Consider the following 24,591-nt stretch of genomic DNA (forward strand, 5'->3'; position numbering starts at 1 on the left):
GAATGAGCCAAGCTTGAAAAGGTTTATTATATATCAAGCTTGTCTGCCGCCTAAACACCCTTTCTTACACCAAGCGAGTGGGCAGCTTAATTAAGATTTGGTTCAATTTGGTTTTGTTGCAACTATAGTTAGGATCCAATAGACATTAAGGAATAATGTTTTCAGAAAAACCTCAGCTAATGAATAAAGAAAGTTTACTGCTATATCCATTCTACTGCTTTGTTTGGGGAAGAATGAGATTCCTAAAGGATTCAAATATTATCATAATCGCCATAGAAAGTTTGCCGGTCCAAGGTTAATTTCCATGGTATTCTATGAATAATGAGGTCTTCAAACCATTGAATATATATGCATTAGTAATCCATAGATGGAGCATATATATATTATATATATATATAATATATATAGATATTAGGCTAAATTCTTATGCATGAAATACCAGAGATGGCCCTCCTCCAGAAGGTGCATGATGACTTGCAATTGCCTGCTTATCTTGTAATGTGCTTGGAAATTTATGAACTAAAGTTAGTTACATTTGCTGCTTCTTAAACACAACAACTTCACCTTGGCCAAGTAATGGAGAACATAGAGTGGGTTAAAAAAATGAAGGAAAAAGAAGTTGAAGAATACAATGGTTAAGGCAAATCTGGATTCATGAGGGTAAATCCTGTATGTGTAAAGAAAAATCCAGGATTGATATCAGATAAGCACTCTAAAAAAAAACACTTGTAGATTATATTACGCCACTACTTACAAGACACCCACAGCAAAAACTTCGATCTATATAGATCCCAAAACTACTAGAAACGCAAAACAGTAGCCCTCCCCTCTCTTTCATGTTCTTGTGGGTTCTGAGAAAAATCTTACTTAGGTTTTCATGAGGAAGGCCACCATTACTTAAATCATGGCTCAAAACTATTATGTATTGGCCTTCGCCGCCTAACTGGAGCATAATCCGCATTCCACCACCAAGGCATCATCCCTTTCTTTGCCACAAATCTTCCCCTCGTTGCCGGCTGCTGATCCTGCAACCTCGTGGCGCCTTCCACATTCAGTAGATTTGCAAGGAACATTAAGAACCATCTTAGAAGTGCATCAATGAGAAGTTTATGATCCATAAACACATGCATAATACTAGAAAAGAAGTTGGATTGATGTCTTGATATATATATATATATGTATATAAAGAGAGTGAGAGAGAGAGAGAGAGAGAGCAATGGAAGAGAAGATGTTTTACCAACTCTTGTTTGATGATGGATGAGCAAGGAGAGTCCTACAAGCATGAGAATGACTGCCCAAGCCTCTATTCTTGCAGACCCCATACTCCTCCCTTCCCCCCCCCCCCCCCCCCCCCCCCCCCCTCCTTCTCTCTCTTTGTTTGGATTTGAACTAAAAGGATGCCACATCGGACCTCTACTGTCTTCCTCGAGTCAAAGACATGAGATTTGGTCCAGCATGAGGGAATTTAATAGTTTCATTCTGTCCCTCTATTTGCATAGGAGAACTAGACTCATATTCTAGAGACAAGAAGATCCTATAGTTTCAAGGGTGGGTCTATCTATAATAAGCTGTGGGGATTCTCCCTCTCTCTCCCTCTCTCTCTCTCTCTCTCTCTCTCTCTCTCGGGCTGATATCTTTCAGAATATTTTGTCTCATGTGAGCTCCACTAGCAGGTAAGCACATGACAGTTAAAAAGTAAAGGTTCATTGAGAAGAGAGGAGACATCATGAATGAGAAGTTCATATATTTAACCTTGGTTGATCATCTCGAGGGTACAGTGTAATGGACTAATGGTGAATCTGGGGCCACCACCATGAACATGTCAAGGCTAGACTTAGTGGAGTCAAGGCCAATAGACCTCATTATTGGTCGGCTCATGTATGGATGTAAAAGATAAGCTCAAGAAAACATAAGATGCTATGTTGAGTTCTTTGAAATCTAAACTACTTACACAACATGACCCTTTTGATCAGAAATTTCTATTGTTTTGCATGAAATCGTCGCAGAATTAATGCTGGCTCTGATCCTAGAGTTTATAATGCAATCACCTAAAGATTTTGTCGACAAGATAATAAAACTTATTTAGTTCGGAACCAGAATTTCTAGAGAATAAGAAAGAAAAAAAAAAACTTGGTAAACCCAAACTTGAGACTAGGGGACAAGTGATAATAATTTCTTCATCAAGATGGCATTAGCTCGGTAGTGGTCCCATGAATATGAAGTAGCTGAGGAGTTGAACCCAGAGACGAACTTGAATTTGCCCCACTCAGTTGACATTCATAAGCCCTATTCGGTATTACTTTTATTTATATACTTTATTTGTAAGAAGGAATAATTAATGTATTTATAAATAAGAAGGAATAATTAATGTATTTATAAATAAGAAGGAATAATTAATGTATTTATGGGCTCGTTTGGTTCGCGGGAAGCATTTTCCTTCCTAGAAATATGATTCCTGGGAAACAAATTCCTAGGAAGAGGATGCCTAGGAAAGTACTTTTGGCATGTTTGGTTGACCATGGGAAAGTGACAAATTTCCAAGATGCTTATGTTTGGTTGGCCATCCACTTTCCTAGGAAAGTTATATATAATTCCTATTATGCCCTTAATAAAAATTATGTTTTTAATGCCTCTTTAATGCTTCTTTAATGCTGAAGGGACTTTTTGGGAAAAAGTAAAAATGGAGCGATTCCCGCCTCATGGGAAAGTAACTTTCCCATGTTTCTCGTGGGAAAGACTTTCCCATGAAATGTGGGAATCACATTCCCATGGGAATACAACTTTCCCTTCTCTCTCCTTTGAAAACTCCAACCAAACAAGAGGCATTTCATTACTTTCCCGTTGACCACACTTTCTCCCCTTCTTTTCCCGCGAACCAAACGAGCCCTATATATAACAAGGAATAAGTAGTGTACCATTCAATTTATAAACTCTTGACCATGGTGCAAACAAACCGAGTTGCTCACGAGCAGCTTGACCTTGGCTTATCGAGAGCTTGTTCAAGCCGAACTCAGCTAGGAAATGTGCTGAGGTCAAACACATTTTTGAGTTTGGATCATAAATGGGTTGGGTTTAAGTATTTTTGGATTTTAATTTTTCTGGATTCTTTTTTCGCTGCTCATTGGCTAGGAATCTTGTTCACTTTATCTTTTGAGTCAGAATTCTTTTTTAACTGCTTTAAATCGCGAACTAGAATAATTGTTTTTCGGGACTTGAAAGCACTGGGGGGGGGGTTTGGGGGGTGGTAAGTTGTGGATTCTCCCTTCAAACAAATGGGAGGAGCTGTAGCAATCAGTGGAGGCAAATGAAATCAAAGAACAATTAAAAACTTTCTTTTTATAGAATTGAGAATCTCAGTTGAAATAAAAGATCCAAACCCTGATTTGGATTTTGGCATAGGACAAAGATTGATGAGTGGGATGATCAATTTTTAAGGGAGTTTTTCTGCTGCATAGGGTGATAGACTTCAAAGAATTTTATTATGGAATCAAAGGTATACTAGGAGTGCTCAACCTCACAAATTCCTGAATTGAAAATGAGTCTAGCCTGAGCAACTTCGTACTTGGTACAGCTCACCTTATTTGGATACATATTGTTGGCATATAGAACTTTGCTCCATAGCTTAATGGGACGGAATGAAGAAAAATAGTCACATATTAGGATATATTTGAGCATTTGTATTTAACTTTAAAAGTTTGATTGGCTGGGATTAATTCAGTATGTAAAAATAAATTTCATATCAAATTACTGTGTTTGGTTAAAAAAGAGGATAAGATAAATGATTTAAAAAATAGTGGCTCCCATTCCTATTATTTTACTAAGAGAGAAGACAAAATAAATACCACTAGAAAGGTGGTTTTTCTTTTGCCACACTATATTACTGAGTAGAGGTAATGTAAAATTATCATTTCTTGATGAAAATACTCCCACTTATATTACATTAATTATATAAATATATATTATATTAGTATATTATATTTATATATTAGTTTCAATATATTAATAAATATACTATTTATAAATATATCAATCAAAATACACTTAATAAATATATTTAATTCTATATTATTTTATTATTAATATAATTATTATAAATTATTTTTTTATAATTAATATATTACATTATAAATAATATAAAATTTTAACAAAATATGAATAAATATTTATTAACTCATGTAAATATATTTCAATATTTAAAATGGCTAGCTTTCACATAAGTGGGCCACCCCTCATTCTATGCTGACCCGGGCCGGGGCTGGCTTTTTGGGAAGCCCGTTCCCACCGCGCTCACGGCCCGGCAGCAGGATGTTGAGGTTCGGAATTCGAAATGAAATTCTTGATTTGCCCGTTTCTAGTCGTCATGGGAAAGAAAGGCAGAAAGAAATAAGAAAGAGATTATTCCCCTAGAGCTTGTCCAATACCACCAGTACTAAAAATGCATCTCCTTCGCCCGCGCGTGTCTACCTAGCGCGCCGCCTTGCATGCAAGCAAAGCGCTATTGGCGGCACTAATCAACAAATGGATTGAACGAAAAAAAATATCATTACTTAAATTGTTTATTCAAGAATTGTTAAAAATTTGGCAATATTCGACGTAAGATTACCTCCAACTAAATATAATAATCTTTTTTCAATATTATTTTTAGAGTAATTTTTCTACCAACAAGAGGAGAATAAAATTTATTTTTTATACAATCATTTTCTTGGGTAAATAATTTTTAGAAATCATTAAATTATTCCATAATTTAATATCCCCACCCTAAGTGTATATTTTCAAATTTAATCGATCATTATTAGAAGGTTAATTATTAAGTGCTTGTTATTCATGTAATTCTTAGAGCGTGTAATTGAATGTTTCATTAAGAAGCTTCTCGAAACATGGATAGTTTCAGCTTCATTAATTATCCAAGATATATTTTTCTATATGTGATGAGAACCTGGATGAATCTTATGGTATTTTTCATAGCCGGTGAACCGTTTGTCGAGATCTAAGCAGGCCGCCAAACTTGTCTTGTCTCAGCCCAGCCTGGCAGGAGCCGTGGGTCCTGTAGATCCAGCAATGTCGCTCATGTCGATTTCGATGCGAAGGGGTGTCCGATCTGGAGCACCGATCCGGTAGCCGAAAGGACACAGCCGCCGCCCAGCGGATCCGAGCGCGAGCGTCGCTTCTCCGAGATTATTGATCGGGATATCCGCTGTGGGTTCCCTGTTCCGGATCGCCGTTTGGTTACGCGGCGGGGCCTCACGCCGCGGTGGGGATCCCCTTCCATCCCAAACCCCCACCGCACGGATGGAATCCCTCCCTTCCTCTCGTTGAGCCGCCGCTGTCGCTTGCGATCCACGCCTCTACTACCGTCTTCTTGCCCTCCCCCCCCCCCTTTCTCTCCGCCGCCCGCGGCCACTACCATGAGTGGATGCCCTAGGCGGCGCCACCTCTCGGATCTCGCTGGCAGATCCACCCTTTCCTCGCTCTCGAATGGACGCTGCTTCTCGGCCCGCCGTTGTCATCGACAACGGAACCGGGTAAACTTCTTCTGCCGATTAGAGCTCTTCTTATTCGTGTCATGTGGAGTTAATGACTTGGACTGACTCATTTCTTCAATTTGTTTTTAAATTTTAGTTTTTGCTCTTGTTTTGGTAATTTGTGCATCGGCTTGGTGTTAGTGTGATTTCGGTTTGGACTCAAAATGGTCGGGGATTTCAGGAATTGCTTGGTTGTGGAGTTGAGAGTAGTCAAGGAGCTGATTTGGTGGAATTGGGAGCTGGGAGTGTGGAAGATCTAGTGAAACTTCTTGCTGTTGATATTTCTGGGACTTGCGTTAGTTTTCTGGTTTTGGTTCTCTGTGAGGTTGGACTAGATTGAGGAGAGTCTCTAATGTTATGGATCTAGGACAACTAAGTTATTTTTTGGAGATTGGAGTGATTGACTTCGACAAATGGAGCAATGTCTTCATATGGGAAAATTGGATCTTTAGCAAGAGGGAGGCGATGTTTAGGTTAGATTTTACGGATTACCATTTTCTATAGAGTTTGCAGCATGTATGATACATTGAACTTATGTAACTGCTGCTATTCTGACGGAATTACTTTCTTGACCTTGTTTGTTACACGGGTGCAATTATTTAGGGTACGCTTGCTTGTAAAGAAGTATACAGTGTTAAAATGCGTTCAGGCTTTTGCTGGGTTTGTGATCCTTTATATGTTATATGCCGCAAGCATATCTGAATTTCAGTTGAGAAGATGCAATGGGTCTTTTGCAGTTCTTAGATGTCCCTTAATTGTTGTTAGAAGTCAAGTGAACATTGGCAGTGCCACTTGATGCTCTATTGGTAACAATGCTAAATGGTAAAAAAAGGATGAGGAATTGGAAAGGTCCTATCTGCCTAGGAGATGCGCAAAGGCAAGTACTGCCAGAACAACTTTCTTGGGTAGAGTGAGCAACTGAAAAAAGATAAACTTGAAAAGACCTGAAGCAGATCGTCAAAAGTGCAGAATGACTGCAAAATGGGTTAAATTACATGTAAAATCCTAAAAGGAACATAGCTGTTCCTGTCCCCACTTCTGTGATTTGTCCAATTGATCGTCTTTCGAACACAGTCCCTGGAAACTTTAACTATCCCTGTAAACTTATATTTGAAACATATCTTGTTATTTTTTAACTAAATTTTGTCTTCGTTTTGCACTACTGTTTTGACTATCAGAGTCTGATCTATTGTTTCCCTCCTAGTTTTTAACTTTGGGCTGCAGATTGATTTAATTTGTCTGACACTGAACCAAACCAACCTATAGCCTGATTTCAACCCAAATTTGCACTCACAAATCATGCCTTAATTGAAAAACTTCAGACAATTGATAGTCATGGATAGACAACTTGGAGCCCACCTGGACTGAACCTCAGTTAGTGTTATAAAAAGCCATAACTAACTAGTGATTTGCTGATAACAGTTTAATGGGTCTGTCAAATTTGATTTCTTGGGTGCGAAGGAGTCTTAATCTGTTATCAGTTGATTTTGGTTGCTGTTTAGGAGAGAATTTTTATTTTGAATAATCCTGTCTATAATTGATTTAGAAAACCAAAAAAATATATAGTGTTTTGCTGCTATGTGTTCATTATTTATCCATTCTCCATCACCTATCTTGGAGTATACTGTGAAAAAAACTAGACTAGGAAAACAGGCAAATATTGTTGAAAATTCTGAACAAGGAACTGGAAGGAATCATGATAAATGCAAGATCTTATTTGACGGATGTACAATTATCCAAATTAAACATCTTTGGCTGAATTTATGATGTCTGCATAAGTAATACTTGTGAATAGCTAGCTGAGGGATTTGAAGCGTCAAGTATCAACAAAGAATTCGGCATGGAAAAGCATTGAAATAAAAAGGGCCACTCACCTTCTTAATTGAGGGAGAGTTTGAAGTCCAAACGTGGTTCTTGGCTTATGGCTATACATGTCTTCCAAAGCCTTTGGAAGACATAGGCAATGTTGCTATTACTATGATTCTTCTCCAAGGGCCTACTCTTTTTTTCCCCCACAATAAGCATGAGGTATCTTTTGGCATCTGAAAGGATTTTTTATGAAGAGAAATCCCCCTACCCGTGGGGCCATGGGCTAGCTCCATTCATTCTCTACATTTCATGTGCAGCTGTAAAGAAAGAAGCAACATGAATTTTTTGGTTAAGCTATCTTGGCGCTTCTAAATTAGAAGGCATCTGATGAGCAAGAAATTCATTATTCAATGTATGTGTTCACTATGTTTGAGTGGTTCTAAGGTCACTGCTGCTCAGATAAAAAGTGAACGTTGATGGTAGAAAGTCATTTTGCTTTCATCGTAAAACCCTAGTTTTCCTTCCTTAATGAGGGGTGTTCGTCTTCTGTACCAAATACTGAACATGTGCCATTTGAGTATGTCCCATGACTGCTTCCTAATTCTGAATCCAATAAGCATGACAAACAAAAGGGTTGAGATATGCCTAGAAAATATTGATTCGTGAAAGATGTTGGGGAGGATCCCACTAACCTTTTTTATTAACCACCCTAATGCATAAATGATTTGGAAGAAGACTCAACTATTTCATGCTTAACCACTCGAAGTGAATGACAGTTATGGATCTCTTTTATAAGTTCTTTCATTTTCTTGTACTCACATTTCATACTCATAAGCAGCTCTTTTGTTTTGCTTATTCTTATCTGTTTTAACAATAAATCCTTCTGTTTATCTTGACTATTTCTTGTATTTAGGTACACCAAAATGGGCTTTGCTGGCAATGTTGAACCGTGCTTCATCATCCCTACAGTAGTTGCGGTCAATGAGTCTTTTTTGAATCAAGCAAGGAGTTCTAGTAAGGGAAATTGGCTAGCACAGCACAGTGCAGGTGTAATGGCTGATCTCGATTTTTTTATTGGAGAGGAGGCCTTATCACAGTCTCGCTCTAGCAGTACGTACAATCTTAGTTACCCTATACATCATGGTCAGGTACAATATATGCTATCAAACTGTCATAGTTTTTCCAATTATGCAGTACTTTTGAACAGTTTTGAGGCAACAGTGCAATCTTGCAGGTAGAGAATTGGGATACCATGGAAAGATTTTGGCAACAGTGCATTTTTAATTACTTGCGTTGTGATCCAGAAGACCATTACTTTCTATTGACTGAGAGCCCACTCACTGCTCCTGAAAATCGTGAATACACGGGAGAAATCATGTTCGAGACATTTAATGTCCCTGGGCTGTATATTGCAGTCCAGCCTGTCCTCGCCCTTGCTGCTGGATATACTACTTCCAAGGTGGGTTCTAACAGCCAGCTAAGACTTGTTTATTCCTCATTTAGCAACATATATTATCATATATTTGCAGCTAAGATGATTGCTCTAATAAGTCTTTATCAAATTCTATCACCAGTTCTAATTTCAACAAATTAATGGGATGTACATGTAATAATGTATATATATTGGATAAATTCTCATGTTATAATTGTAACTATATCAAAGCAAATGATCTGATTATTCTCATATTTCATTGATTGTAATGATTGTGATGATAACACCTCCTCATGTCATATATGCTGGCACTTGTTGCTCATATTATTTATTTAAGTTCTGATTTGCTAAAGCTATCACATTTGCCAAATTTGTAAATATTTCTTATGTACATGCTAATCACCTTGGAACTTCAAATGAGTGTACATGGGTGTCATTTCCTCTATATTGCATACTTGCACATTTTGGTGCTGCGAGCATGCATACTGGCATGCAAGCAGCATGATTAATATCATGGCTTGGAAGTGCAGAGATGTGTTCATCAATTTTCCCAATTTAGGATTGGGAATAGTTGCTAATGCATTTTCACGTGTTTCTCGTTCCTTTCTGATACTAAAGTCTTGAAAATTCACGTCTTTAGATTCAACCTGTAAGGGAAAGTGCCAATTGTAATATGGGATTGATGCCAACCTCACCTCATTTCAGCCAGGCTTCCCCTGTCCCAGTTCACAATAAAAGATTCATCCTAAGCATCTAAAATAAATGACAAACATATTTTGATTGTTTTAGCACGACATCATGTTTCCACATCATTTATAATGTATGTGTCATACTAGTTCCGTCTTCATTTTACTTAAATTCTTCTTAGAGTATACCCTCTCAAAATTTATGCTTGATTGATTATCCCATAATCTAAAGTAACTAGTTCTTAACTCTGTACATTATAAATAGACAACTATTATAAAATTATTATGAATTTACTCTCTTCTCCTACATTGATACCATTCTTTATTCCGTCTTTCTTTGCTAACTCTTTCTTTACTATTGATGATATAAAAGCAGAATTGACTATCTTATTGCTGAGATACCTTTTGCTTCTTTCTGTGCATTTATCTCTTTTTTTTTCTTGTAATTGGAATCCCTGATCGAGTCCAGGACAGTTCTTAGCCTGGTATTTAAAATAAATCTTCTTTTCTTCTGGGTGTAGGACTATTAAATTCCATATTGTCCCTATTTTTCCCCTAGTGCATCTGATGCACACATATCAAGTGCTTTTTTTTCATCAAGTATTAAACTTGTTTTTGTTAAGCATGAGGACTGATTCAAGAACTAGTTCCGCATAGGCTGCTTATTCAATGAGACCATCTTGTATTTTTATGGATGCCGTCTATAGATTAGAAAATCAGCTGGTATTCTTCCTTCTGAAATTGGGAGCCTATGACCTATGATTTAGTTAAGCATAAATTAAAGGTGGTAAGAGGGGGTGGGACATTTAATCAAATCTTAACCCTCTCATAACCTCAAAGAGGAGAGATGGGTAAAGTGACATTACTTATTACAATGCAAGAAAACTATGACTCATAAAACCTGTAGCTCCAAAAACAAAAACAAGTGAACAGAAGCCTTGACCCCAAGTAACATAGTGTTTGCTTTGGTGTAACTTTTCATAACCAAAGTTATGAGATGTGGTACAAGGAGTAGTTAGGGATCACTTAGAAAGAGAGTTTGCTTTCCCAAAAAAAAACTTTTTTCTCAAGATCTGAGTTAAAAAGTTATCCATAGAAAGCAAAGGAAAGGATGGTTCTTTGAACAAGCAGTTTTTACATACAGTTCTCAATCTGCAATTTGATTCAATCATTCACTGTTCGTATTGTCCTTTTTTTTCCCCTCTTGCCAATAGGTAGGCCAATTCATTCCTTCATATCCTAGTAATTAATAAATTTTCGTTCCCATCATTTATTTTGTACTACTAGGATTAAGCTATCAATGGTCATGGATGTGATTGTAGCTTGACTCTGTGTGCATATGATATATTTCATTACTGTATTTATCTGGCAAGTGGGGACCAATGCCCGTCAAATGAATATTATGACTTGGGCAGATCAAACAAAATGAGAACACTAGACAGTGGATATCTGCTGGCAAATTATTCATGTCTCTGATCTTGGTTATTCTGCCATAATAGCCACTAACTTCCCATCAAGGGTTTTGAATTAGTGTACCTCTTCATACCAGTAAGAAAAAAAATTATAGCCAAGCAGGAGCCTGTTTTGTTGGGATTTTTGCTGAACATGATATCTTCACTCAAGCCAACAAAATTTATTCGAAAATGGGTTTTCTCCCCAATGTCACTGAATTCTTCGAAGGCAGTCATCCGGTAATATACAGTCAAATCAATATTACCGCATATTTGTGTTTTCACTGAAAGCACCAGTATACAGTACAGGAAGGCTGGCATGTTTGCGGGATAGGTCCACCTGCATTTAGGGTGTCTTAGTCAGCAGTAGTCATACAGCGTTGTTTGAAGCACAAATTAGCAAGAGTGTGAAGGGATACTTGTTCAACCAAACCATCCCCTTTTATCAGCTGATGGTCCAGCAACGTATATATTCTCTCATTACACGATACAGGAAGTAATAGTCTCCAATAAAAAAATTAATTATTTCTTTGTATTTGACAAACTCAAGATTACACACACAAACTCCAAAACACCATTTTTACATTTTTTTTTCACACTCATATTATTAGTACATATTTTCATTAAGGTTGACCGGTATGTTTTTTTCAGTGTGAAATGACGGGGGTTGTAGTCGATGTGGGAGATGGAGCTACACATGTTGTGCCGGTTGCAGATGGTTATGTGATTGGGAGTAGCATCAAATCTATTCCTATTGCGGGCAGGGATGTTACTCACTTTATTCAGCAACTTTTGAGGGTACAAGACTCATTAGCTTTAACCACTTCTATGTTTCAGAGGTCACTAGAACTACAATTTGCCTAATAACAATGACTCCTTTGTGGCTCATTCACATGCAAGCAATAAATCTTGTTATGAAATATATGTCAATTTAACTGATTTTCTTGTATGTAGACGGCACAAGGATCAGGCTTATATGTTGGCTTGCTAGATAAAGTACAACTCTATGAATTATGAAACCTCATTGAAGTGAAATATTCAACTTAACGTGCTCATTTTGAGTACAGTTGTGCAACTTTTCCTTGAACTCCTAATCAAGGTATGAAAGTTGTGGCCAAAAACTGATCTGTTTCATTTCAAATGGGTTGGTTTCATTTGGAACTGAGCCAAAATTGATTATAAATGACTTGGTTTTGGTCTAGTTTCAAAACCTAGACTGGCCACAATTTTTTTTCTTTTTTTTTTTTTTGGGGGGGGGGGGGGGGGGGGGAGGTATTAGGGGGCTATATTTAACATCATCTTGGAATCATGAATTTATTTCTTAAGCACATAGGTTATATGATGTCAAGCTGTATAGTGTCACCTTTGGGTGGTTAGTCTTTCTTTTCTTCAGACCTGAGATAGGGCTGAGATCTTCGTAAAGTCCTCTATTACAATACTTCATAAAGACTACATGAGTGCCCAACAGAAAGAAAGAGATGAATGATAATATCTTCTTACAGCATTTAGGATAAATACAATATTATTTTAATTAAATAGCCATTTAACCAAAAAAATATGACAATGAAATGTCCAAATTCAAAATATTGGTGAAATTTGCAAAAAAATGATGAAAAAAGCTTGAACACGCTAGGCATTAAAAAGCTCCACTTTTTGATAAATTTAATGAATTTCTGAACAACTGAGTTTAAGTATAAAATTATATGTGAATAAATACACATATACATACATTCATACATTTATAAACACATACATACATATACATATATACTCGCATACATACATATCCATATATATATGTATATGTGTTCATAGTACAAAAAATACCAGTATAACTTATGAATTTTGTTTATACGAGACTTCAGCCCAAAACTTTTACTCAAAAAACTTACAGCTAAAATTGTTAAAATTACACAAATAGTGAACCTATGCAACACAAAATTTTCTAAAATGTTGTGCAGTAACTTTTCTTTTCTTCTTTTATTTTTCTATATTTTTGTTTTTGAAACTCTTTGAGTTTTCTTTGCAAATCTTCAAAGTGTGGAGCAAAATTGCTGAACCAAAACTCTGAAAGACTGACCAAAATTGTAACCGAAAGGGAAGTTACAAACCCTGATCTTAATGGTACTGACTTCAAGAATATAATGGAGTCCTGTTGGTGTTTTCCTGGGGATTGGAGCTTGTTTGTTTTTTAAAAATTTCCTAAGGCTCTGAACGATATGGATGACCAAATCACAAAGATGGCTTCATGTAATTTGTAAATTAGTTACAGGAAACCTGAAGGATGGTGGGCTGTCATATATTCTATGATTTAATACAGCAGTGTATTCTCAAGTTTAAAAGCTGTTTTTACTAAAAGTCATGGAGATCTGCAGTTTTCAGGAGAAGAGAAGATGAACAGAATTTTTTTATTTTCAAAATAAAAATTGCCACCAAATAAAGGTCCTCCAGAAGACACCATGATCAATTATTTGATCCATATCCTTTTTAATTAAGAATAAAACCACAATCTATTGGCTAATTTTATTGTATACAGGAAAGGGGAGAGCATATACCACCAGACGACTCTTTTGAAGTAGCTCGGAAGGTGAAAGAGATGTATTGTTACACTTCTTCTGACATTGTCAAGGTACTTGCTATTTCCATGAGCTTTTATTTGATAGCATTATACTTTTTGATTAAATTAATACTTTTTGTTCTTTATATCTTTGAAGAACATAAATTATATTATTTTTTGAGAGAATAACATTGTGGTTGCTGTAAAAATTGTTGTACCAATTACTAAAGCAAATGTTGGTTTATTGTTAGAGATCTCAGTCTGACCTCTAACATTAACAATTAACTCAACAAAGGGTCACTAAAGTATTTGATTTTGTTTATTGATCTAAATGTCTCGAAGTAGTCTAATATTAGCTTTTGAAATTGGTACCTCATAGGTTTTAGACAAACAATAGACCAAGGATTGCTGATGCATCTTGCCATTACTGTACCATTCTGACGAGAAAACAGTACTCAAGATGATTTAGGGACACTCATTCGCTCATGAATGAGATGTGTCGGTTGGCACTAGCGGGGACAGATTGGGATGGTTGCATCTCGACACTTGTGATGGTGGTGTGCCTAGAACACAAATCTCTCTCTCTCTCTCCACAGCCTTGTTGTTAATGGCCGCTCCGGTACCCACTCCATATTGTACCCATCTAGGAGCAAACTGAGATTAGACCGTAGGTATAATTATTGAATCTTGTCCCAACTATTTGAGGTTAGCTTTAAGGTGTGTTTTTTTCACACTAGTAGTTCTTCTTAAGGCTTACCTCTGGTGGTGTTGTAAGCTTTCCTGTATTCTTTCCTATAACTTTCATTCATGTTATCTTAGGTCTTTCCTTGTTCTTTCTAAACTCTTGAACATAGATTGTAGTAATTCCAATTACTGAAACCTCCTTATGTTTTCCATTGTATATGGCCATAAAATCTTGATTGGCTCCATCACTTTGTTCTTAATTATTTAACTCCCGTAGCACCTCAATTATACATTTTCCTTTCTCTGTTCTTTCTAGTTCTCGCACTACCATTGTAACATTCTTAATTCCGTTACACCAATCTTTTTTTCCCTTTTTATTGTCAACATGTTGAGCCATGCAACATCTATGTCATTCCCTTATTGCTGCAAATTTTCATCAAAATATTAAGAAAAGTGGATAAATTATTAATTTTCGGTTATTGATTTTTTGGCAAAGATCTTATTTAGGACAATACTATATCAGCTTCATACCAATCATTTACAGATTTAAAGTATGAAGTTTATAACATTTTCTACTGCAATGCTTTCCAAGTTTGATGGTAAGCTGATAGCAGTCCTGCAACTTTGTTTTGCCTATTAGACCTTCCATAGAGTCCTCTGGAGCTGCAAAACTTTAATGACAAGCATAAATTGTCATTGGTACCTTGGATTTTAAAGTTCATAAGCATAATATTGTCATGGTGTCTGAAGCACATGAGACTTATAAATTCTTTCTTTGCATAATTTTTTCTTGGCCTCTGCCAATAGTTTTTTTTTTTTTTTCCCTTCTCTTGGTGGAGTTTCAGATGGATTATTTATGCAAAAATGGTTAAAGACCATCTTATATGGTGTTAAAATATGTGCAGCTTGGTGTAAAGTACAATTTCAACATGGAAGTCATTTTAGTATTTGCTTCTTGAAAATAACTTACTTATAATACAATAGAAGTACTTTTATTTATGTTGGTTAGAATGTCTATGCCCATTTTCAAACTTCTGTATGTCTCTGATTATAAATAGTCATAAGTAGTAAATTGATCAAGTCTTTATTTTCTTCTGACCTGATCCTTCTCTAACTTGCTCAAGTGGAAAGGTCAAGTCTTGTTGGTCATGGATTGGTCTGTAGATTTTCTGGTTCCACAACTTTTAGATAAGGGTGCACAATCACAAAATATTTTGCTCTGCTATTACTAATTTTATTATATTAAAAACACATTAATGATTTTTATCAAATTAATGAAGAAAATTTACTCTTGAAACATGCTTTAGCTAATGATATCTGCAGCAGCATGATCTCTATATATAGATGACTGATTATTATGGTTTTCCAGTTTTCTTAGTTCGTATTTTTTTTCCCATTATCTTTTACGTGATGCCTTAAGTTGTCATCTAATAGTATGTCATAGAATTGCTTGTTTTACTAGCCTCTTGCTGGGCTTATATTATTGAACTTTTGTTTTCCTTTTTGAACTTTCAATTGGATAAATATTACACAGGCACACTGATAATTTAAAGTAAATTTTGCTTCATCTGATGAGACAACTTTTTATCAGTACATGCATATTCAGAATGAACATCTGCTTCTAACGAGCTAGAGCATGATCTAAGATTAATTGATATAAAAACTCCAAAAATATTCAAGCATTTTATTATGTGATTATTTATATCTAATTGTTTCAGGAATTCAATAAGCATGATAAGGAGCCTGCCAAGTACATCAAGCATTGGACTGGTGTTAAGCCAAAGACTGGAGCACCATATTCCTGCGATATAGGATATGAGCGCTTTCTTGGTCCTGAGGTAGGGTTTTTCATTTTATTATCTCATATCCAACCCATGCTAGCAATTTATGTTTATGAAATTCTTTCTGTTAATTGAAGAGTTTTCAGTTATTTTTTTAGTTGTCCAATTGACAGAATTTTATTGTCTTTTGAAAGAGAATTAGCGCTTTTGGTCCTTGCTTGAGTTTTTTTTCTTCTTGGAATTTAATTTTAAGCATGCTTTCTTCACTGTATGTTGTGGTGGGTATATAGTTAATCAAAAAGTCATTTGAGTGAGAAGTAAAATATGAAAGCCAAATAAACTCTGCAATGTTAAAATGGGAACTTAAATGTCCACTAGTTGAATATACATACAGATAAGGGCATCAATATGCATATGTTATGGTGACTTTTAGTGTCAATCTTTTTCATTTCTGAGTAAACTGTTTTGATCACATAAGATCTGAATCAGAAAATCACCAGCTGTCACTATTGCTATCACCATCATTATCACCAGTTCACCACTAGTGTTGCCATCACCACTACTAGTCTGCTGCCACCAGGCCAAAATTGTTAAAGGCTCAAGGTACACTAAGGTGCCAAGCTTTCTTGGAACCTGAGCACAAGGCTCAAAGCAAGGCGCATGCCTTAGGGGAGTAAGTTGCAATATTCGTACACATGCACATATGTATATACATCAATTATATGTATCTATATAGGTATATTATATCTAGTTGTATATAGATATATCATATCTATATTTAGATACATACATACATACAAAGATGTATACATGTATGCATATGTACGTATATGCATACCATTGTACATACATATATATGTCTGTATGCGCAGATACATGTACATATAACTCTAAGGAATCCATTAACACAAATAAATAGAACGCATAAAAAAAACAGTTATAAACACCTAAATAATTTCAACCAAACCTACAAACACACATCACATCAAGTACGAACACAGACACACCTATCTTAAAAAAAGTCATCATATGACTCAGCATGCACAACAAACGTGCTTACAGTCAACCATAGTCAAATGCACGCACACAATAGGACTCAATAATAAGCAAATATGCCGGGATTATTCTACTACAAATATACAAGCCTAGCTAAAATTCGATACTACCCCCAATAGAAAATTTATAGAAAAATCCAGCGAAAACCCTTGAGTCCTGTTCTCTCACCCGCTCGCTTATGGGATGGAAATAAAATAAAATATTTGCTTGTCAAACTCTTTGCTTGCAAATCCATTGGTTTGTGCGAAGCTTGACGTGGTCTAGCTAGTCATGGCACCTGATGCTTGCACCTTGTGTTGCATCATGAAGCTAGTTAGAACCAAATTAAAATAACATTGTTTGATGGATTGTGAATGGTTGGGATAGACATGTAAAAGGAAAAACTTTTTGAGGATATACAAGTAGATAGTGATTTTGGGAGGGTATCCATGTAATTTTGTGTATTTCAAACGGTATACAGTTCATGCAATCAGAACCTACAAAAGCATTATCAAAAGATTTAATTGTTTTCATCTGTTTTCTTTTAATTTTGTTGATTTATATGGGTATCAAAAGTTTCTTCTAATTTTGAGTTTGCAAAAAATTAGAATGTTGCAGCCTAAAACCAAAATAGTTTGATTCTAAACCAATGCACTCTATCCAATATGCTAGACATGTTCACCGACAATGAAGTTTTAAACTTTTACCAGAACCCATATCTGCAGGGTTGATGACAACCTCTAATTGTTCTTTACATAAATGTATAAAAGAAGAGATTATGTTATTTTAACATTGTCCACCAAGAGCAGAACCTTCATGGCAGGTCACAATCTTGATTAAGAATACCCCCAATACACTGTACTCATTGTCAAAAAAATTTCACAATTATTTTTCTCTGAAAAATGTATAAAAATAACAATTAGTCATGTTGTTCGCCCGCTCTCTTGATTGTGAAAGAGCAACAGTCATTGGCATAGACTTATAAGCAAACCATAAACCTGAACAATCATTTATATTCTCTACTGCTTGATCTGAGTTGCTGAATATTACTAGGTTTTACATTTAACAAGTACTTCACAATTGATGATGCTTGCTAATCATTTCCATCCCCAAAATATTTATTGTTCTGTTTATATGCAGATTTTCTTCCATCCTGAGATATGTAGCAGTGATTTTACCACTCCTTTACCTGCTGTGATTGACAAGTGCATTCAGTCATCCCCAATTGACACAAGGAGGGCTCTGTATAAGGTGTATGAGATAAAAAATATTTTTCATGCCATGATTTTATTTCTAAAGTATTCTTGTAGTTTGTGTAACCTTGACTTTATAAGGTCCCAGAATATAGTGCTATCTGGAGGATCAACCATGTTCAAGGACTTCCATAGAAGATTGCAGCGGGATCTAAAAAAGATAGTGGATACGCGAATCGTTACATCTGCTGCCCGATTTGGTGGAGATGTTAAAGTAGGCAAATCTCTCTCTCTCTCTCTCTCTCTCTCTCTCTCTCTGTGTGTGTGTGTGTGTGTGTGTGTCTGTCTCTGTGCTTTGTGCTGGACTGATTGTTTCAATCTTTTTGGTTACAGTCTCAGCCCATTGAAGTTAATGTAGTCAGCCATCCTATCCAGAGATTTGCTGTTTGGTTTGGAGGTTCAGTGCTTGCATCTACACCTGAATTTTATGAGGTATCGCTCTCTCCATATTCTGTGTTTTATATATTGATTTTGTGTCCATGAGGGGAAAATAAAGGCTTGTTATGTCATTTTATTACTAGTAGAACCTAGTGAAAAAAATAGACTACGAGCTTTATATTGCTAATAGCCTAATATGATGCAAAACATGAGCATAAAACATAATTTTCATAGTCCTAAAGTATTCCCTAACAAAATAAAATTTAACAATCAGTAGTTTGAACTAGTGTTTGAAAACCATCAAACCGGACTGACCCATTTCCATAGTTGAGTCAGGGGTCAATGGTTCCACCATGGTTCAACTGCAATCCAATTGCTTGCCTTATCCTACGCTTTCCTAGTTCCTGATCAAAGTCACAGTTAGGTGATTTTGCCTTGTGGGAATGAACATATCTTGAAGTTGGATGTGTCTGAGAAATTCTAGTGAATTCCATTGTTTTATTTGAAAAAAAAATAGTAAGAGAACTTCGTAGAATTTCGTACCTTTTTTTAGTTTTTTATTTGTTCCCCTACATGTGCCATCATTGTACCATAACAAATGCTACTACCTCCATTTGACAATACAGGAATGACTGAATAAGAGCTCCATTCCTAATCAAGTTAAAACAAGTTGCTTTGATCCTTCCTTTCCTTTTCCTCTTTGCTCTGCCATCCATCTCTTTGCATCTATATACTATCACTGAAAGAAGATGGTTGTCTGATTATAGTTTGCGATTCCATAATAATGAGTCCTACAGCACATAATATTTTTGAACTTCATAGTGCCTTTTAATTGCCATGTTCGTTCTCCTCTTCCCCATTCCCTGTTGGCTTGCCTTTTAAGTGCAGCATCATCCCTAGAAACTATTCCAGAACCTCTCTATCACAAATATTTCCAAGGAAATGTAGGAGATTCACATGGAAGCCGTCAATTGTCAACCAAACAAGAAGTTCTACTCATCCTACTCACTTAGGAGGGCCCAATTTTGCAATAAAGAATCCACATGAAAATGGAAAAAGACCATTAAATCACTGACCTCAAGTTTGAGGGCACTAAGGAGCCCATTCATCCCATAAGAGTGGAGGAGCTGATTGTTAGGCTATGTCTTGATTGCAATTGCTGCAGTATCTTACAGGGGATAGGGGGGCATTGATACTCTCAGGGTACTCGAGATGGTAACCAGTATGAGATAATGAATTGAGTATGCTAATCTTTATTGGGTGACGTGCTTTGTCAAAATGATACAGGCATGATTTAGGACCTGCCCCTTGTATCTAGCAAACACCAACATTGACTGACATGTACCAGCACATAATTATATTGTTACGAGCCTTGGAGCATGGCTAGACATGTGACATGGCACAGTATTGTTGAGTACAAATTGTACGAGGCTATTATTTGCACAATGGGATGATTTGACTTGGGAAAAGCCATAATGGCAAGGATGGGACAGGTAATAGGAGAGGGTAAAAAAGGAAGTAAGAGAAAAGGTGACCATCAACTTTTGTAAACTTTAAGTAGGGGTAAAGATTTGTCATGTTTAGGTTGTTGATTGGTGCTAGTGACATTTGATCTTATGGTGATACTAGAGGGGAGAAAAGTTCCTCCTATGTTTATGTTGGCCAGAATTGTAGGTTAAAGGAAACAAATGGAGCTCATGTTATAAAAGTTCTTAGAGTTCACACATGCTAGATAAAGGGTACTAGTGATAAAGTTTGTAGAACTTTGATGAAACAACAATTCCTTGAAAATGCTTTCCCAGGTGGATAGTTGATTGGTCTAATATTAGAGTGAAAGCCATGTATGATAATTATCAATAGGAAACCCTTAAATGACCGTGAATTTCTCTCAAATAATCATCTCCTCATTCATCTCCTATAAACAACAGAAAAAGGAGAATTTTATCATGTTTTAATTTTCAGTATATAGAGATGAGATAATAATTAATAGAAAATCTCTATCTGAAAGTGTATACCAGGTTTTCTTTTGTGTTCTATTTAGTACATCTCAGTCATCATTTATGTGCCAATGAAGTGCTTTTATCTATTCTTTCCTATTGCATGAAAAGAAAACTAAAACACTAATAGGAATGTCAATGGCCCACAGTAACCCAAGATGTTTATTAGGCTAGCGTATCTTTGGCCAAGTTTGGGTAGTCAACTAGAGAATAATTTCTGGGCCATGTCCATATTTTAGGCCTTATTTCTAAATGAGTTGTGGATGGATCAGACCGATCATATGATAACATCATCATGATCACTCAAGTCTTTTCACATCCAAATGGATCAGCTGTAGAACACACTTCCAAATCATGGATGTTCTGGACGAATTTTAATGACTAGTTGTCAACCTCCTAAGAATTGATGCCTTGGGCAAGAAAAGGCCCTGCTATGAAACTTAGAAGGATAACTGTGGATAGGGAGACACCTTAGTTTGTTCAACAGAGAAGCAACTTCTAGATTTCTTTAGACATGAACAAAAGACAAATGTAATAAAGTATCTAGCAGTGCATAGGCACATGCACATGAATGCGCACGCGCACACATACAGTGCATTTTTACATTCACATTTTTATTGGTTTTGATAGGTTATATAATTCAATATGCATTGAGATTTATACTGTTGATTATGTCATGTTGCAGCAATTCGGTTAGCTAAGACCAAACACTATATGCTAGATAGGGCCGACTCAGGCTTGAGACTAGAGCTGGCAATGGTATGGGTTTGGCTCAGCCCACCCGTTGCCCAAGTATGACCTGATTTAATTTTGGGTTGTGGGACAGAATTGAGCTGAAAAATTTTGGAAGGCCTTGCTCTAGCCCCAGCAGAGGCCCAACAAGCGAGAACGAAGACCATCTCATCCCATCTCCTCCTCCCCTAACCCTAATCCTTCTCACTACAATACTAGATCGGATGTGGAAAAATTTGAGATATAAGGTTTGCATTTGGGGTCGAGAGACAAGAGATTTAGCTCAAGGAGGTGCCTATCATCGAAGGTGTCTAAAATATAGAGAGATCAGAGTTCCTTCCAATGCCTATTGAATTTCCAAATCGATAAGCATCATGATCCTAGACTCTCTGCCTCAACCCCAACAAAGACACATGTACTTGAAAGCTACTAGTGATGATCGGACATGCATGCGCACACGCACACACACTTGAAAGCTATGAGTGAACGTGAAGAAGTTGCTGTAGGCCTCGCATAAGCCAACAAAGATGGTCAAGGTCAAGGTTATCATGCTTACCACAATGGGTGAGGGATGAGGGCAAGATTGTGATGGTAAGCATAATGCCTGCAGGAAGGATGATGAGTCAAGAAATGCTGTTGGTAGCTTAGACAACTCATTGGAGCTGTCCTTGTCATGGGGTTAGAGCAATGCGATGACCACGGCCGGTAGGAATGGGTATGGTAGCAAAAAATGAGGCGGTTAGGACCAGGGTCTGTCGTATATAACTGAACCATCCTATATCGTATTGGTTCAATACCGAGGTTCGGTTCAGTATATTAGCCGAACCGGTCTGTACCAGTCCAAACCGAGCAGAACCTCCTATACCTCCTAGTTTCGAGCGGTATCATGGTTGGGAGTCAGAAAGAAGTGTCGAAAACCTTTCTCGGTTTAGGGTGCCTACTGTACTATACTGACTGTACTGTATCGAACCAGTGATATATAGATACGGTTCTCAGTATCGGTTTTGTGGATCTTGGCTAAGAATAATCTTAGCCATCCATTCAATTGATGGTCAAGATTCAATAGATAACATATACTTAATTGAGTTTATTATATATATAACATAGTAAAGTTTATGTTATGTTTGGGCTATAAGTCAGGCCATGCCAGACCCAGCCTAAAATTGATCTTGGTCCTAATTTTAGGCCTAGCCCAACCCACATTCCATATAATTAGACCCAGAGCCTGGTTAGAAATGGACCTTGCCTGTCCAATTTCTGCCCCTACTCAACAAGTTGGGTATGCTCCCCTATTGTGTACACAAAAAATTAGGCCTTGATAAGCCACTTATGCCAACCAGCCATCACAATTCTTGTTGACAACTTTCGGCTTTGAGGTTGTAGGGTTAAATCTGCTTGTTCATCAAGATAGGATAAAACTACCAGCATCAGCGATCCCAAGGAAGATATACAGAGTCAAGCATGCTGGCAAGTTTGCTTATAATGATTTTTCTATGTGAATTTGATGCAAGCTAGTTGGACGGAAATCTAAACAACATCATGTGACATGTTTTGGCTTGTGTTTTCTCTTGTAGTTACTAATAACATTCTAATTTTAGTTGCAACACTTGCAAAGACTGACCTTACAGCAGTACTGGTAATTATAAACCTATATTCACTAGAGGCTGCAACCCAATGCTTTATCATCATTATTTCATAGTCTTTGATTTGTGGGCTGGCTCTAAGATTTAATATATTGTTATGAACTTCGAGATTTCACATTGCCTTTTCCTGCCATAGTGGAACAGCATGCTTCACCATAACCTCCATCCATACTGCACATTCTTTTTTCCCCATCCTCCAGCTTGCCTAGTTTTGTTGTTCCTAATATTGCTCGATAATCAGGATGATTGTATTCATGCAGGCTTGCCATACAAAAGCAGAATATGAGGAATATGGTGCAAGCATATGCCGAACAAATCCTGTCTTCAAAGGAATGTATTGAAATGGAAAAAAAATAATGGGCCAGTAATATAAGGTTCATCTCTTCTGTGTGAAGCTGCAGCAAACTGCACTACTCTCCTTGGAAACCCCTCCTGCATTCCCATCTGTACAGCTGAGAAGACCATGAAGAGGGGACCATCATACGGTTGTACAAGATATGTATCAGTAGAAGCCCTCAGATTTAGTTCTGTCAATTGATTCTGTATTTTAATTTCATGGAAATATTTATATATTTGATAAAGCAAAGAAAAAGGGAGGTTCCCCCTTGTACTCCAAGCATGATACTTAATCGAGTTACTCTTAAGGGTTTGGGTTGTATCTTTTGGGCGATCGATCATTCATTCGCAATGTCGTCCATTGGATCGTGCCCCACAGCCTCAAAGCACTCCAAACTTTCTCATTCATCAGCCTGCATAAACCTTAAAAGTGATGTTTGCGCGATCCATCAGTGGATTCGTGCGAAGAAAGATGAATCATTCTTCCATGCAAAGATACCACCTCTATCCCTCACTATATAGTACATATACTGAGCGGGCACCTGAGCTGGATGACTCATATAGCTTTGGGCATGGTTAATGCAACACCATTTTTGCAGTACAATCACTTGTAAGTATATCTAAGCCACAAGATGAACTTCGTGGACTCTTGATGTCACATTCTTGCAAGCAACATCAAACTTTGCACCAGCGCAACTGTTCTGTTACGGATTGATTTGATTAATATTACAAAATTTCTTCTGGACAGTCTCCTAAATACAAGGCTATTTTCAGAATGCACTCGCATGTGTCTGTGTGCATATAAAATATGTATGTATGTATATATGCACACGACATACATATATACATAATGCATATATATTGTATTCATGAATATATATGTGTGTGTGTGTGTACGCTTATATAAATATATACACATATGCAGCATTCTGAGTAGCTAAAAGTTAGAAATTAAACAGATCTCACAATCAGCTTGCATTTAATTGGCCGAAGCCTTCCTACATTTGGAACAATTTCAGAGCCAAATGCTCTTTTCATCATCCGTATCAGACCATGAGACTATAAAAACCGTGACACTGGTTTCACCAAGATGGTGGTTGATCCCATCTTCTGCACTCCAAGCACTAGCAACATTTTGATCCATGGAGATCTATAGCTTCCGACTTGGCATGCTTATGGAGAACATCACCAAATTGCGAACTATTTGGCCATCATTACAACTTGCAGATTTGTAAGAAGCATGCATCTTTCCATGCATATATGAATTACAAACTTTTGACCCAAATTATGGGACT

At 36.7% G+C, this 24,591-nt stretch overlaps 1 protein-coding gene across 3 annotated transcripts; it reads left to right on the forward strand.

Moving 5' to 3' along the window:
- The first annotated feature begins 5,017 nt into the window (after positions 1–5,017).
- Positions 5,018–23,576, forward strand: LOC103696609 (actin-related protein 3). 3 transcript variants are annotated; one of them, XM_008778289.6, is made up of 10 exons: positions 5,018–5,522; positions 8,245–8,479; positions 8,566–8,790; positions 11,552–11,698; positions 13,437–13,529; positions 15,860–15,979; positions 18,098–18,208; positions 18,299–18,424; positions 18,544–18,642; positions 23,221–23,576. In XM_008778289.6, the coding sequence occupies exons 1-10, from the start codon at positions 5,476–5,478 to the stop codon at positions 23,299–23,301; spliced, it is 1,284 nt and encodes a 427-aa protein (XP_008776511.1). In that variant the 5' UTR covers positions 5,018–5,475; the 3' UTR covers positions 23,302–23,576. The 3 variants fall into 3 exon arrangements, 2 of the variants coding, with proteins under 2 accessions (XP_008776511.1, XP_088565908.1); XR_003383357.4 differs by having other exon boundaries at positions 5,045–5,522; positions 18,292–18,424; XM_088709782.2 differs by having other exon boundaries at positions 5,045–5,522; positions 18,098–18,424.
- The last annotated feature ends 1,015 nt before the right edge of the window (positions 23,577–24,591 follow it).

This window comes from Phoenix dactylifera, chromosome 13 (genome assembly GCF_051530095.1).
Source record: "Phoenix dactylifera cultivar Ajwa chromosome 13, Ajwa_hap1_PhDact_Kaust_v1.1, whole genome shotgun sequence".
NCBI classification, from domain to species: Eukaryota; Viridiplantae; Streptophyta; class Magnoliopsida; order Arecales; family Arecaceae; genus Phoenix; species Phoenix dactylifera.

Bases quoted from the DNA above. Each gene is read 5' to 3' on its own strand.
- LOC103696609 (XM_088709782.2), top strand. From the start codon at position 5,476: ATGGACGCTGCTTCTCGGCCCGCCGTTGTCATCGACAACGGAACCGG. The intron at 18,425-18,543 runs GTAGGCAAATCT...TTTTGGTTACAG, and splicing joins GATTTGGTGGAGATGTTAAA to TCTCAGCCCATTGAAGTTAA. The intron at 18,643-23,220 runs GTATCGCTCTCT...GTATTCATGCAG, and splicing joins CTACACCTGAATTTTATGAG to GCTTGCCATACAAAAGCAGA.